The sequence below is a fragment of the Triticum aestivum genome, chromosome 3B (assembly GCF_018294505.1).
Source record: "Triticum aestivum cultivar Chinese Spring chromosome 3B, IWGSC CS RefSeq v2.1, whole genome shotgun sequence".
NCBI lineage: Eukaryota > Viridiplantae > Streptophyta > Magnoliopsida > Poales > Poaceae > Triticum > Triticum aestivum.
In genome coordinates this window covers 809535324-809551101 of record NC_057801.1, presented here as the reverse complement: position 1 = coordinate 809551101, position 15778 = coordinate 809535324, and the positions used below count along the sequence as shown (strand labels likewise).

At 43.4% G+C, this 15778-nt stretch overlaps 2 protein-coding genes and 1 pseudogene across 4 annotated transcripts; 1 reads left to right on the top strand and 2 right to left on the bottom strand.

Moving 5' to 3' along the window:
• Nucleotides 1-4421: 4421 nt before the first annotated feature.
• On the bottom strand, nucleotides 4422-6111 carry LOC123072575 (uncharacterized). Of its 3 annotated transcripts, none has more exons than XM_044496153.1 (4): nucleotides 5908-6111; nucleotides 5435-5613; nucleotides 5259-5319; nucleotides 4422-4848 (listed from the first exon to the last, which is right to left on the bottom strand). In XM_044496153.1, exons 1-3 carry the CDS (start codon nucleotides 6017-6019, stop codon nucleotides 5263-5265), a joined length of 348 nt encoding a protein of 115 aa, XP_044352088.1. In that variant the 5' UTR covers nucleotides 6020-6111; the 3' UTR covers nucleotides 4422-4848; nucleotides 5259-5262. The 3 variants fall into 3 exon arrangements, with proteins under 3 accessions (XP_044352088.1, XP_044352087.1, XP_044352086.1); XM_044496152.1 differs by having other exon boundaries at nucleotides 5259-5342; nucleotides 5908-6084; XM_044496151.1 differs by having other exon boundaries at nucleotides 5259-5613; nucleotides 5908-6081.
• Nucleotides 6112-7722: 1611 nt separating this feature from the next.
• LOC123067972 (protein Brevis radix-like 4) lies at nucleotides 7723-15496 on the bottom strand (annotated as a pseudogene).
• On the top strand, nucleotides 8240-11987 carry LOC123072576 (uncharacterized). The gene is made up of 4 exons (XM_044496154.1): nucleotides 8240-8570; nucleotides 9066-9300; nucleotides 11396-11490; nucleotides 11581-11987. Exons 2-4 carry the CDS (start codon nucleotides 9069-9071, stop codon nucleotides 11653-11655), a joined length of 402 nt encoding a protein of 133 aa, XP_044352089.1. The 5' UTR covers nucleotides 8240-8570; nucleotides 9066-9068; the 3' UTR covers nucleotides 11656-11987.
• Nucleotides 15497-15778: the final 282 nt, after the last annotated feature.

The following is a 15778-nucleotide window of genomic DNA, read 5'->3' as shown; positions in this document are numbered from 1 at the left end:
TGCAAGAAACCAGGGAAGGGTGCAAGACCTGTTCCTGAGCCTGTCATGAGAATCACCATTGAAAGATCGGCAGGAAGTCTCGAGTTTGATTGCCTCACCAAAGTTGGAGGCCAGTTGTCCTCAGACAAAAGTTGAAAGTGGCTCACCAGCTATTGGCTGTGTGAAGCACTGTTTCCATTGGTGGCATTAAAAAGCCTAGGAAAAAATCTTGATAGTTTTTCTGCTTGAATTATTATTGTTAGAAATGATAGGTTTGTTCTGGAATGTCAGAGGAATTTGGCAGGATATCAGAAACAGGTTTGTTAGGGATTTAATTCTGGAAAGAAAGCTGGATTTTATTGGTTTACAAGAAACCATTAAAGCTGATCTCAGTAAAAATGAACTACATAATTAGTGTGGTGGAAAGAATTTTGTATGGAACTGGTCGCCTCCTAGAGGTAGATCTGGAGGTATTTTGGTGGGTGTTGATGATGATTTGCTGGATGTGGTACAAGTGGAGATTGGAGTTCACTTTGTTAAGATCTTGGTGTTTTGGTAAAATTGCTAAATTTCATTGGAACTTGCTTACTGTCTATGGAGATGCTCAAATTGATGGAAAAGCTGCCTTTTAGTAGAATTGTCCAGGGTGTATCATGATAACCCCCTACCATGTTTGGTGAGTGGAGACTTTAATCTTATTAGAAATAGCTCTGAAAAAGATAAAGCAAATGAGACTGATCATTGGAATTTTGTCTTTAATGCTATTATTGAACACTAGTAAAATGCCCGTGCGTTGCTACGGGCCATAATGCATAAGAATGAATTTGTCTTCATAAAATTTATCCATCTAAACAGTCTGGACTATCTTAAATACACACCATATGTGAAGGAGACAATAATCCTAGACGCACGGACCCTTACGAGAGTTTTAGAGAATCTCCTTCTAACTCATCTTTCTCCCCCTAATTTTCAGCTGGGGTTGGCCCCATCCTTCCCTGATCTTAAATCCTGTTGGCCCACAGTCGATAGTCCGTTGAACCCATAAAAGAACTTCACGTAGATGTAGCATTACTCTGGAGAAGAAATATGGTTGTCCAGACTATCCGACTGTTATCACCAACACATGGTCTCTTTTTTTTCTGCCGGGCCCTCCCCTTACTACTCGTTTTCCTGCCATAGCGAGACTTTTTTTTATTGGAACCCTTTCCTTTAAAAACATGGCTAACATGTAACCTTAGGATCGTCATGCATGTCATGTGACCTTTTTTATGGTAGATAACTTTTCTTCTTCCTACTATCTCTGCCATTGAAGCCCCCTTCTCCAATAAAAAAAAATACATTTTTAATAGAAGGATAAACATATTGCGCCATAAAGAAAATGCAATCAGTGCATATCATGTGACCTTGTCGTCTTTTATGGTAGATAATTTTTCTTCTACTCACTATCTCTGCCTTGGAACCCCCTTCTCTAATAAAAAACAATACATTTTTCGTAGCAGGATAAACGTATTGCGCCATGAAGCAAGTGCAATCAGTACATGCACACCGATATGTTCTCTGTAGCAAAAATTTACTCGTTTTTTTATTTTTTGCAAAATCCATCATATCTCCACATCTCAACGACTTAACTCATTTTTTTCAGATTCGTCTCGACTAATATTACAACCACTACCGTGGCATCTGGTCCTTCTTGAATCCTTGTCGATAGCTACCGTCTTGTCCTCCTCAAATCCTTGTCGCTAGCAATCTTGGCGTTGGACGGTCGTAAAGGTCGCTGCTAAGAATTGTGACGCACACAACATGTCTTGTGGTGGTGTGTCTGATACAACTGCAGAGTGTCCATTTGTGTTTGTGCTTCTGTTAGGCAAGTCTGGTAAGTATGCATGTAAGCTGTAGTCAATTTCACAGCTGAACCATCATGTATAGCAAAGAACAGTGTAGTAATAAAGATAAGAGGGTTGTAAATATGCAGGTATGGCCAAAAAAATTATGACATCAATAATTAAACTCTGTTTTTCATGTAATTATATTTCTATACCAAACGTCAATAATTTCTCATTACCAAACGTCAATAATTTCTCACCGTCCAAGAGTGTCAGCTCCTTACTAACATGTACTCCCTCCGTTCTGATTTACTCGTCGTGGTTTTAGTTCAAATTTGAACTAAAACCACGACAAGTAAATCGGAACGGAGGGAGTAGTACTTTACATGTATTAAAATTTAAAAGGGATAGGAGTTTCTTTGCTTCACATAGCCTCTGTAGAAATGTAATGACTAAAATACTAATAAATCTAATGGTTCCAATAAATAGAAATTCAGGGATAGGAGTTTCTACAGCTTGGACGGACGGTGGTACAATCCATATAATTCATCTGAGCAGTACCTAGTGACTTGTTTCACAATCAAGTAGTTCTGGAAGCCCCTTAAAGCATAGAAGTAACTCACCATACTCTCCCTACTCCTGGCGAAAATCAATCCTTGTTCCCTCCCCATGGAGCATGGAACATACACATCAGCAATTCATGTTCACTCCTTAAATGGTCATTCAGATAAGCATGTAGCCTGCTGCAAAAATATAGTAAATCCTGTCCAAAGCAACAATCTCTAAGATACAACCATATCTAGTTCAAATGCAATAAAAAAAATTAGTGCTTGTGTTTCCAACAAAAAATGTTAACATCTCTGGCTATATTACTTTGAATCGGGATATCTGCTATGGAGTTCATGAAAACAACACACACAATATTAGTATAATGCAAATGCTTTATACATACGCATAGGCTTCATTTCTGATCCAAATTATGGAATATGAGCACATGTAAAGCCCAGAGAAGTCCAATACAGTACGCTTCATGTGGAATTCAAGTTGTTAAATTAAATAACTACATGCACCAAGATAACAATATGTGTTTTTGTATATTAATTCAGTTCATAATATCTAGCAAAGGTGTATGCTCACTCATTTCTCTTTGGTTCCATTCCTTCGTTCTTCCTTGGTGCAAAACATGAACTATTAACCACGTGAATCTTTTTCCGCCTATCATTGGCCCTTTTACATATTTTCTTGCCCTTGTTCTTCCACTTTTGTTATTACTACAGATGTCTGGGCTTCCTATATTTCCCTTACCTTATGCATCCTACAGCTTAATGGAGTGGCATTCAGTTTTTGGACTGCTCAAACGGAAATATACATTATCTAGTAAGTTATTTAGTAATTTAAATAAATCATGTAAGTTCACTTTTCTTATTTCCTTAGACTGAAGATACTTGTGATATGTTACGAGTGGAATCTATGAGAGAAAAAAAGCAATTGCGTTCTTGAAAAGAACTGATTTCATGTGCTCGAACGTTTCTTCGGGACCCAACTCCAAACCAAGAAAAGGATCGAATCTGTTTTTAGAACATGGCTCTGCTGTTGTATAACTACCTATGAATTCACAAATCTAGAAGGCCATTCACCATATGCAATGAATACACAATGTTTTATTGATTGGTGATGAACAAGTACAAAAAACAGTAAGGGTGTGTTTGGTTTGTGCCCCAATTTGCCCTGTCAATTTTTTGGCATGACCAAAGTGAGGGCATGACCAAAAAATTGGCAAGTTGTTATTGTTTGGTTTATAGCCACTGAACCTTCCAAAATGTTGGCAGATATTACATTTGGTTTGACAACTTGAATTGATTTGTGTTTTTAGTTATAATGTTGAGCCAATAACAAATAAACTCAAAACTTTATTTTTGTAATATGGACACTTAATTAACTGTAGCATGCAGAAAGAAATGAAATGGGTCATTCACAAAAACAATGAAAATATACAACGTTTGTGCTCAACGAAACTTGTGCTGCCTTACGAAAACAGAGACAATTTCATTCGCAAAAAAAGAAAAAGAGACAAACAACCGTAATTTAGTAGTACTATTTCTTCTCCGGCTATTGGACTGTGCTAAACAGAATTAGTTGCGCGATCTAAGTGATCAGAACGACCCAAAGAAATACTCAGCCGAGTAATCCGCCGCACCGATTGTTCGAACTATACGAGATTAAAAAAACTAACACGAGATCCTCGTATCAGCCGGCGAGGGACGTGCTCGCCAAATTTTTGGCGACCAATTTCGGCGCCCTCGATGCGCCCACGAGTTGACAGAAGTAACATTGAGCCTTCGGGGCGAACCAGGGCGAGCCAATATTTTGGCGATGGTCCAAACAGGGCCCAAATCGCAAGGGCATGCCAAAAAACAGATAGGGTCGGCGTTGGTGCTAATCCAAACGCCCCCTAAGCATGATGTGGATAGAAAAGGATGACAGGGTTGCTACCGAGAACATACCGATTACAGAAAAAGGATGTCAGGCTTGCTTCTAGTTCTTGATTTTTTGGTCAGATATCAGCTCATCAACCAAGATTCTTAAATGCAGCTTCAATAACCTTCAGTTCCTTCTTCGTCAACTATTTCATCAATGCAGGCTCAATAACCGTCCAGACCTAAACCCGTTATCAAAATACTCAGGATATTAGCTACCGATGAGCATTCACAAGCGAGATATCTAAAACATTTAATAAATCTCACGAGGTGAACACTTACTTGGAAATACTTTGGAAGAGTGTTGTATTTACAGACCTCTTGAAATGCCAGTAGGGTCATTACATGCCGCAGATGTAGAACATATGCCGGGCATATTGTGCTTAAGCCACCAAAGACTTAAAGTCTCGGGAGTAAGTAGGTGGTCGCGTCCAACATTGTGATTGATCATTAAAATAGTATTCCAACTAAAAATATTCAATTCTTAGGTGGTCGTGTCCAACATTGTGATCTCCTTTTATTCATTTTGATGACAAGTATTTTCGGACGGAGGACATTTCATAAAACACCTGAAAGGTATAGCTTAATTAGTATCAGTACGTAGTGATTCTTGCTACCATGAATTTAGAGATATATATATATAGAGAGAGAGAGGGAGGGAGGGATCATATTATGCATCGTCCTTCGCTTATCTAGTGTGAGGAACTACAGATAGAAAGGAGAAATATGCTTGGAACTGATGGATATAGAATGCAGTGCATCATAACCAAATATGGATGAAGCGGCAATGGCTGTAAAAGCAATCACGTGATGAAAATTTGCAAATGGGAACATGGAACAAAAACAGGAAGAGTTTCCATCTCATGTATAGTAGTAAAGGAACCCTGAAAATGGCTGTAAAAGCAATCACGTGACCGATAACATACTCCCTGTCGTAAAGGAACCCTAACATATAAAGTTGTACTATTTCATCACATACCTTATTAGCGCAGTAGTACGTCTTTCCCGATGCCCAGACCCTGCGACCGATAACATACTCCCTGTCGTTGCAGAAGAATGGAAACTGCACAGGCAAGGCAAGCAGTGACGGCAAAACTTATATAGTTTGTAATGCATTCCAGAAATATTGCCAGGGATATCACGCAGATACCTCACCTTCCTGACCCAGCAAACAACCATTGTTCCAGTCTTTGTGCACCCGTCGTTCAATCTCGTGCTGCAGATATTGTCCCAAGTGTTCTTGACCCGGAAGTCATCATCCCAGAAGAAATCCCTAACAACATCCAGCGACGCGTCTTTGAAGATAGTGGCAATGCAGTACTGCGGCGGGCATTCTAGAATGAAACAAAGTGACCAATTTTTTAATCCTGAGCTATAGTATAGTATCTTGTATGTCTAAACACTGAATTACTGAACCAAACTTCATTGCAACCAGTATCACAAATCTACATCTCTCATCAACAATCCAAAAACAGTATAATAATTGATATAATTTTGAAAAGTTCAGACACCGTTGCTCTTGAATTGTAAGGCTATGTCTGAATCAACTTTGAAAGACTACACACACAAAATTCTTCAGTTATGCAGTCGCTCAACTAAAAAACTAACTAAGAAGGCTTCATGCATACCTTGGGATCTCTTCTCTAGCCCTGGTACCGCATCGTCGGCAATGTGTGTTCCATCATGTGTAGGCCGGGCCGCCGTCCTTATCTTCGACGACCCTCCCTGCATCAAGTCCATGTGCTCACCGAAATTGTTGCTCCGGCGCCACAGAAGCCTCCTTTGCTCTACACGATTTACAATCAAATCAGGCGACCACAACACTATGCACAACACGCACACACAGACCGTACCCTTTGCCTGTAGCCACCGACTCGCGTGCACCCTCAAGCACAAACCTGCATGCGCCTCTGCCGACTGACCATAGCTGATTAGTTTCACTTCTTTCTAGGATTCCATTTTGCGCTAGACCACCAAGTCCTCCACCAATATCCGCAACAACCCCGTGGTATGGTAAGTGAAGGATACATCGCAAATACTCTGAAAAAGGATGGAAAATAAACATAATTGTCACATGAAGATATTATAATGTAAATGGAACAGCCGGAGAGGCTTACGCTCAAGCTGAAAGAGCCATGATCCCACAGGTCTTAATCCGTCCCTTCGTGTAAATAACAAAGGAATTGATACAGTACTTTAATATAGCATTTGACAAACAAAAACCAGCGAAGATGATTGATGCTTCATTCTCTAATACATGTCTTTAGTTCCTGCATACACACTGGACGGATTTAATTCAGATGAAGATAAGGAAAAACTGGCGCACCCTTCCTATGCACATGGCATATCCATTAGAGAATTAGTGGCAGTGGTTAACCTAAAGAGTCTGGAATTACATTACACAAAAAGAGAACAGGGAAATGTGTAGACATCATATCATACAGCTAGAATGCTAAACGTTGCTCCTAACTGAACTGAACTAAAATGGCAGCCAAATCTGAACTTGAACTCAACTAAATGGCAACTTGAGCTAATATAATTGGTCCAAAAAGATCATTTTAAAACTGTATCGGAGATAACCATGGAAATAATTTATAGAACATAAAAAAGAAAAACAACATTTAGCTTCTTGTAAGCATACAAGTGGCAGGAATATACAAACAAAATTATCTTTAGGTGCCCAAAACAACTTCACTTCAATTACTCACTATACAATTTGGTTTTGTAAAATGGTAGATCGGAAGTTTCTTTCTGGTTGATACAATAACTATACATGAGGTGCTAGCTCCAGTAAAGTACTCCCTCCGTCTGAAAATACTTGTCATCAAAATGGACTAAAAGGGATGTATCTAGAACTAAAATACATCTAGATACATCTCCTTTTATTCATTTTGATGACAAGTATTTCCGGACGGAGGGAGTATATGTCAGTTCTACCAGATTGCAATAATATCGGATAGGCCTCCAAATAGGTGCATGTTGACAAGAAAATATGACTGCTATACTAAGTATTCACTATACCATGCATGCTTTCTTAATGGTAATATTTATTGATTTCCCTATTCTGCAAATACGAACGACTGATGCTTTCCCACCACGAATACATTTTTTACCACCCCAAAGTATTGGAGTACTCCCTCCGTCCGGAAATACTTGTCGGAGGAATGGGTGTATCTAGACGTATTTTAGTTGTACATACATTTATTTTTATGCATTTCTCCAACAAGTAATTTCGGACGGAGGGAGTACTATGCAACCACACACCAAAGTATTGGAGTAGTACTGACAACAACACACTAACAATAGCACCGTACCTACAGTGTCTCTCGAGGTATTTCTTTAACTCAGGAGCGTACTTTAGCCCTGACATATCGAACCTGAACCTGAAAACAACGATTGTCGGTTTAACAGATAGTGCATATGCACAACCATGTGATAGTTTAACTGGACATCAAAATCCTGTTGTCCACATGCGTAATGTAAACCCTGCCTGGCATGAAGATCATGGCACAAACCATTCTAAGAAAACTAAGAAATTTTATTTGTCATGGATGTGGTGGTGAGAACACAAAACAGCAGGGGCACACCAAGCAGACGTGCACAGCAGCAGCAACCAGCAACATCCACACACGCACATTAGCAAGCAAGCATTGAGATCTGCCAAGGTCGTATGGGGCAAGATAAGCGATACATGCTTGACCATACGTGCACCGGAGTCAGCCTGGACGACACGAGCGAGCTTTGCGGCCCGCTCGTGGCCCGTTCAGGACCGGACCGTACGGTCCAGGCCCGGTAGAAAAACAGGACGGGCCGGGCCCAGAAATACAGACCGCAAAAAGTTCGGTCCGGTCCGGTCTTTAACCGGGCCGACCGAGCGGACCGCTGGCGCAGCAAGGTCCATCTGGCTGGACAGATCGAGGCATCGAGCGAACCCCCTCCCCTCGTTCCATTCCCCCTCCCCCCCTCCCCTCGCTCTCCTCTCCTCACAGCGCCTCCTCCTCTCCAATCCCAAACCCTAACCCTTCATCGACGGCGCCATCGCCCGCGGCTTCTCCCCTTCATCGATGGCGCCATCGCCCGTGGCCTCTCCCCTTTATCGACGGCGCCATCGCCCGCGGCCTCTCCCCTTCATCGACGGCGCCATCGCCCGCGGCCTCTCCCCTTCATCGACGGTGCCATCTCGTCCGAGTACGAGCTGGAGGAGCACGTGTACGTCGGGGACGCAGCAAGGCCAGCACGCCATCGGTCCCGTCTTCCCTGGTTCCTCGCCGAGCGCCACGAAGAGGAAGAGGTAACCTGACCTGTAACCCCGCCAAACTGAGATGATTCAGTGCTGAACTCAGATAGGTGATCTGGAGATCTAGTGTTTGAACAAGAAACTTTCTGAATTTTCTGAACTTATGTAAGAGTTTCTGAATTTTCTGAACTTATGTAACAGTTTCTGAATTTTCTGAACTAATGTATCTAGAGTTTCTGAATTTTCTGAACTAATGTAATAGTTTCAGTAGATGTAGTGTTTCAACAGCAAACTTTAGTCAAGAGATTATACTGAAAAGTGACAATAGTTTCTGAAAAAATGCTTGATTATGCACTATTGCTAGATGACTATATGTTTGTTTGCACTAGTACTAGCTGATTTAACACGTTTGGTCAGGAGATGTAGTTCTAGAGAGTAGACAGTATGTGCAGAACAAGGTTTTCTATGCTACAACAAGAAGAAGATGAATTATTTGCACTTGATGGTTGATGTACTGACTGTAGATATTATGTGCTGTTTTTTTTGTAGAGAATGGTGAAGGAGAAGGGGAATGAGAAGGGAAAGGGTGCTGGTAAGGAGAATGGGAAGCCGAAGGGTGCTGGTAAGGAGAATGGGAAGGCAAAGGCAAAGGAAAAGAGCTTGAATTACCTAATTAGGCAAGATTCGGCGCTGCCTCCTCTAGTTCCGAGGAAGAAGAGCAAACCTAAGGTGCAGATTAAGAAGGCAAAAGACTTTCCCAATGCCCCAATGGGAGAGTTAATTTGTAGGTTAAAAAAACACCCTCCGCCTCCTCCGCGTCTCCCCGACCGCACCGGTGCCGGCGTGCGTGCCGCGGAAGCCGCTGCCTCCGGCTCGGCAACTGGCTCCGAGCTGCCTCATGCATCTACTATTGTGGTAGAGGACGAGGAGAAGGAGGAGGACGACGAGGACGAGGACATGGATGAGGACAAGGACAAGGAATATGAGGAGCAGAGTCTGTTTGTGGTTCCGCCATTGCAAGCGGGTGCTGATATGTCGGATGATGATACATCAGAGGGGTATAAGGAATCAGCAGATGAACTGGAAGGTGACACTATGTCCGAGGAATCACTTGTGCATGTTGTCTCTAGTGAGGAGGAGGCAAGAGAAAGGAAAAGGAAAAAGAACAAGAGGCCAAGAGCCAATGCTCCCGTTAGGACGTCATCCAATGTTTGGGCCCATTTTCACAAGGTCAAGGAGCCAGATGAGAAGACTGGAGAGATTGTGTTGAAGGATGTTTGTAATTATTGTATTGATAAGAAGTATGCGTATACGCAAGGTGGCAGCACCTCAACTATTGGAAGGCATCATTTAAAATGTAAGAATTACAAGGCCAAGATGGCTAGGGATGCCATCCAAACAACTCTGGAATTGCGCAAAATCAATGGTACATCAAGTGGTCCAACAATGCACCCCTCTATTGAGTATGACCAAGGAATTGTGAAGGAGCTTATTGCTAAGATGATATGTGTGCATGAGTATTCATTTAGAATGGTTGAACATGAGTGGTTCAACATTCTAATGAAGTGCATGAATCCAAATTATAAACCCATTGGAAGGAAGGCAATACGAGCCGAGTGCATGAGGGTCTACAAGAAAGAAAAAGAGGTGCTTAAATCTGTCCTAAAGGGTGTGAGCTCCATATGTCTAACTACAGATTTGTGGACAAGCAACCAAACCTTATCTTACATGTGTGTGGTTGCACACTACATAGATGGGAATTGGAATATGCAAACCCGTGTTCTTGCTTTCATAGAGTTGGACCCTCCTCACTCTGGAAATGTCATTGCGGATGCTCTCTGGTAATCATTTACACCTGGATTGTAAAACAAGGTGGAGTTCAACCTATAAGATGATTAGCACTGCCCGTGATTATAAGGAAGCCTTGACCTCTCATGCTAGTTCCAATGCCAACTATGCTTGGGCGCCGACAAACGCAGAGTGGGACATGTATGACCTTATCTCTCCATTACTTGAGAGTTTGGCTGAGGTGACAAATGCATTTTCAGGAAGTTTATATCCCACTTCGAACATCTTCTATCCATACATTGTTGGTGTCAAGCTTGCAATCAAACGTGCAATGACTAGTGATAGTGACCACTACAAGGAAATGGGTGAAGCAATGTTGGAGAAGTTTGACAAATATTGGGAAGAAAAGAACAATGCCATGGTGATCGCAACCGTCTTTGATCCACGGTACATATGCTTGCTGTTTTCACTCCAATGTTTTTTTATTCATGTGCTTGCTGTTTTTTTATTATTGTGCTTGCTGTTTTTTTATTCATGTGCTTGCTAATTCACTCCAATGCTATCATCTTTCATCCTAGGTACAAGATGAATTACATAGAGTGGGCCTTTGGAGAACTATATGGAGTAGGAAGTACGAGGGGTAGGACTGAGATGAAAATCGTGGAGAAAGAGTTGGCGACCTTGTATGACAAATGTGTTTCCCAAGATAAGCGAGCTGGAAATGGAGAAAGTGTATCTTCCTCTACAAACATTCCTAGTATCCCGGTTCAAGCTGGGTATGAGTCCTTCTTATCGTCCCGTTCAACAAGAATATCAAAGAGTGAGTTGAGAAACTACTTAGAGGATGCGGTTGAACCTCGCAACAAGGCTCTTGATCTTCTTGGTTGGTGGAAAGTCAATGCTCCTAGGTACCCAATTATGGCCAAGATAGCCAGGAGGTTCCTTACTATCCCGGCTACCTCTGTGTCTTCAGAATCTACCTTCAGCACGATCGGAAGGATTTTAGGTATGTCAACTCGTACTAATGAACTCTGGATATAAACTTGTCAAGTTCTCATCCTCAAACTAGTTTGTCTACTTGTGTGTATTAGATGACTACAGGAGTTCGTTAAAACCGGTTATGGTGGAGGCATTAGTTTGTGGTGCAAGTTATATCAAGGGTGCTCACGTTGACTTGAATCTGGTGGTATGTTTGCCATCTTTTCCTTACCTTTTTCTTTCTTTCTTTTTTGGTCTTGTTGTGATGTGAGCATTTGTCGAACTTCCACACTTGTAGTCGAGGGATGAGAATGAAGAGGATGATGTTGAAACCATCAAGTTACCAATCGTGGAGGAGATCAACGATTGGTAACAATTCTTCCTACATGTTTCACTTGGTATACGATACCAAACATTATTTATGTGAATGTTGCTTATCTTGTAGACACTCATCATGTGGATGTTGATCTTGATCTTGCTATTTTGGAGACGAATGTCAAAGTGATCTTTCTCATGGGAAGGCTACTTTTGCATTTGGGTTATGTTCGAACTTGTCAAGTCATGAACTGTGAAATGTCACAACTAGCTTGGAGATGAACCTCTCATTTGTGTTATGTTCAACTTGCCAATTGACATGGACTTGAAATTGTCATTGCAAGTTTGTAATCGTGTCGTTCAATGATGATAAGACATTATGTTTGTGGATGTGGTATTTGTGTTGCTTAACCTGATTTGTGCTATGTTTGCTGTCAAAATCAGTTGTTTTGATGTCCAAAAAACAAAGGAAATGCTGTCCGAATGTAGTTATTTTTACTGTCCAAATTTAGTCTAGTGCCTGCTGTCCAAATGAATTGTTTGTGGATGTGATATATCTGCTGTTCCTGTCCAAACTTACCTGAAAATGTAGTGAGGAGTGATGACTTATCATATTACATCCATTCGTAAGCTTGTCACTATGTGATGCCTAAACAGTAGCTAAACTTATCTACTTATTGTTGCACTTTTGCTTTATTTACTCTCCAAAATCAACAGATGCCTAAACTGATGACTAGTCTGTTGCATGTTCTAGCATACACTTTGCTCCTTCTCTGAATAATAGGACCGGCAGCATGCATATGTCCACGTACAGTCAGTAGCTCAGCTAGTTTCGCTCAAGACCAGGTCATGGGATGGATCGTGCGATCGGCAGCTACCTGCAACTGCATAAACAACAGCTAAATATGACCTATACGCAGCAAAATACAGTCTGCCAGGCAAGGTGACGGGCCGGTCCATTCGGTCCTCTCGGGCTTGACCGAGCTGGCCCCCAAACGGTCCGGTCCCAGAAAAGGAGCTCGTTGGACAGCTCGGTCCGGTCCGGACCGGACCGCCGGCGGCCGGTCCAAGTGGCGGCTCGGACCGGGACCGGACCGGCCCGGACCGTGTCCACCCTGACACCGGAGTAGGGAATATGTCGAGGGCGCGGCGGCGTACCTATCTTGTTAGCGTGGCCGCGGGTGGAGACTGAGGCTGGGCGCGGCTCCCCAGGAAGAAGACCTTCCGCCACAATGCCATCAACGTGCACGGGCGCCAGCATCCTCACGGCGGCACCCAGCCTCGACGACCCCTCTTACTCTTCCTTCCGCCATCATGGTGGTGGTGTCCGTGGAGGGCATCGGGTTGCGGGCAGCCTCGATGACCCCTCTTGCATTTGATGACAAGTATTTCACGAGAAGTTATTTACAAAAAAAGGTCCCATATTCAGCTGCAATTTTTGCCCTTTGTCCAATTGTGTAGACACAGTTCTGTCTATAGTATGCTTATATTGGAAACCTCAATGACCATGTCCTCCAGGCTCAAAGAGTCGATGCTGCTGTAGCCTAGCTGAGAAGCCACGTCTGGAAGGTGTTCAGTTCAAGAGAACGTCAATAGGGTTTCCCCCAACCATAGAAAACACATCAACTATGTTCAAAGTGAAGAAAGGATGTTGGATGTTGTCGGCTTACTCTGTACTGAAACAGTAACATCAGAAACTGCATACCGCTCTTTCAGATCATCATAACGCTGACGGAGCTTTGCCATTGCCTGCACGCATAATATCTCCACTGTGATTCAATAGATCGTAAGCTCGAGATGCACATGTCAGAACGAACAAAGTCCAGGGTCTTAGCAAAAAGATTGTCCATTTTAATGCAAATGCAAGGTATCATAGGCTCTGTATCCATCTTATGTGAAGGGTGTATACAAGCAAGATCACACGAGCACAAGGATGCTCCATTCATATGCAGCATGGACATAACCATGATGAACACAGCACACACTGAAGCTAGACCCGCAAAGTCCACACTCTGAGTTTACACTTGTTGCATTACAGACCAAATTTGGATCCAGTTTTTACACGGATGGATTAAATTAGACTGATGTTTAAGAAGCAATGCAGAGCCAAAAGAGAACCAGCCCTTTTAGTATGTCTGCTGAATCTGAATCACAGTTATCTAAGTCACCCGTCTCAATAAAACAAAAATAACAAAATCATGAGGAGGGTGGAATTTGCAGAAGGGAAAAGAACCTGAGAAAACGAATCAGGGTCTGAAATAGCATGTGCCCCCTTGCTCTTCAACATATCGTTCACGTCTAACTCAAGTGGGACATCGATCCAAATGGTGGGGGCGGCGATGCGCCAGGAGGAGGCGGAGGCGACCTCGCGCGGGAAGTAGGCCGGGGCGGAGGCTCGCTGGGTTCGAGGGAGGGGCCAGGTGAGGGTCTGAACCGTCGGGGCACCTAGTGGAGGTGCTCGGCTGCTGCAGCGGTTGGGGCGGCGGCCGAGTCGCGGAACCGGCAGTGAGGCAGGATTCGGTGCGCCTCCAGCAGATCTGGGTGGGGGGAGACCGGCGATGGGACCACTGGTCCCGTGGGCGGGGGTGGTGGGGCGGTGGTGCTCTGGGGAAGACGGCGGCAGCGGCGCGCTCGGGAAGACGGCGGGGGCAGCAGGGTGGCGGCTCTCCAGGGAAGAAGAAGGGTCCGACGGCGCGCCGTTAGGTGGCGGGGATGACGGCGCGCCGGAAGGAGGCGGGAGTGGTGGCGCACCGGCAGGAGGCGGGGTAGGCAGCAGCGGCGACGGGATGGTTTTGGTTGGGTTTTTTGTCGAGGCGGGAGGTGGGAGTTGTCCTGTTTAACCTACGAAATTTCGTTGATTTTTTAAGGACGAAAAAAACCCAGCGAAGGTGGGACGAAAATTGATCGGGGGAGACTACCAACTGCTCCATTAGGAGTAGAGATGCTGGATTGAGAGAGGTCCTTTAAATGATAGAATGACTCCACATTTCAAGTAATACATCTATTCTTTAACTTTCAGGTAAAGTGACTCCACATAATTTTCAACCCCTAACAATATTCAACATTACAAGTAGACCGGTGCAGCAACACACGCCATTTATTGAATGAAAAGCTGGGTGGCAAACGAGCCTTTACATTACTTCTGCGAGAGCCTAACCTTCACACAGGGAAAAAAAAGAAAGGGTAGAGAAAATAATTATGTACAACTAAAAAAGCCTGTCCTATATTTCCTTTTTATGAGGCCTCAGCTCCACTTGTAATCAAGTTTTTCTCGCCCGAATCAAGTCAATGAGACGCAGTCTCGCGATCCATGCCTGCAATCTATTTGTCATCCCACTGGATATTGTACTGCTGGGACACCCTTGCCCTGTTCCCCCGCCACCATTGTTCTGCCTGTGTCTCACTGAACCTCTTCCGGCTGCAGCCACAAAGTCGAATAGTGAAAATGTTGAACCAACTCAACACGAATGGGCGACAAAGATGAAAAGGTACCGGAGTGGACATAAAAGTTCTCTTTTGGATAGGATACAAATGCATTTACCTGAACCGAACTCGCTTGAGACCGTTGGCCCCTCCAGGCAAGGCAGTGAGAGTGATATAAACACCTGGTTCATCTTGCTCTACCCTTTCAGCCTTGTGGTAGGATTCTGCATCCGGTGGTATATACATCCATTATTAGTTATTTCTGGATGGCTTGTCTTGTTCCTAACAGAACTTGATCCATCAGAAACAAGCAACCCATCAGGACCGTCTGAAGTTTGTTCTTGTACCCCTGAACTTCCCGGGCTGCCCAAACTTTCGGTGACTATGGTTGATATGTCACTTGGTAAAGGAATTCCAGGAAGGCGTGGTAGCTTGCCGTTCTCTGCTACTCCTCCAGGCAACGTTTCGGCCATCCCCTTCAACTATTATGGAAGACAATCGTAATAAACATGTGGCAGGCTCTCTCTTTTAGCAAAAAAGCCTTTACCAATACCGGCTAATAGATACTTGGAAAATGTGGAATTCTAACTTTTAATGTGGTATCATGCAAGAATGACAAAAGTTGTGCATGGATCATACCTGTGAGGGTGGAGGATGAAAACTGAATGGCTTAGGTAAAAGGAAGGCCATGATGGCAAACATAGCGTCCATGTTCTTATTGGATATACGTTGTTCCACCTGGATCAACTGTTGGGACA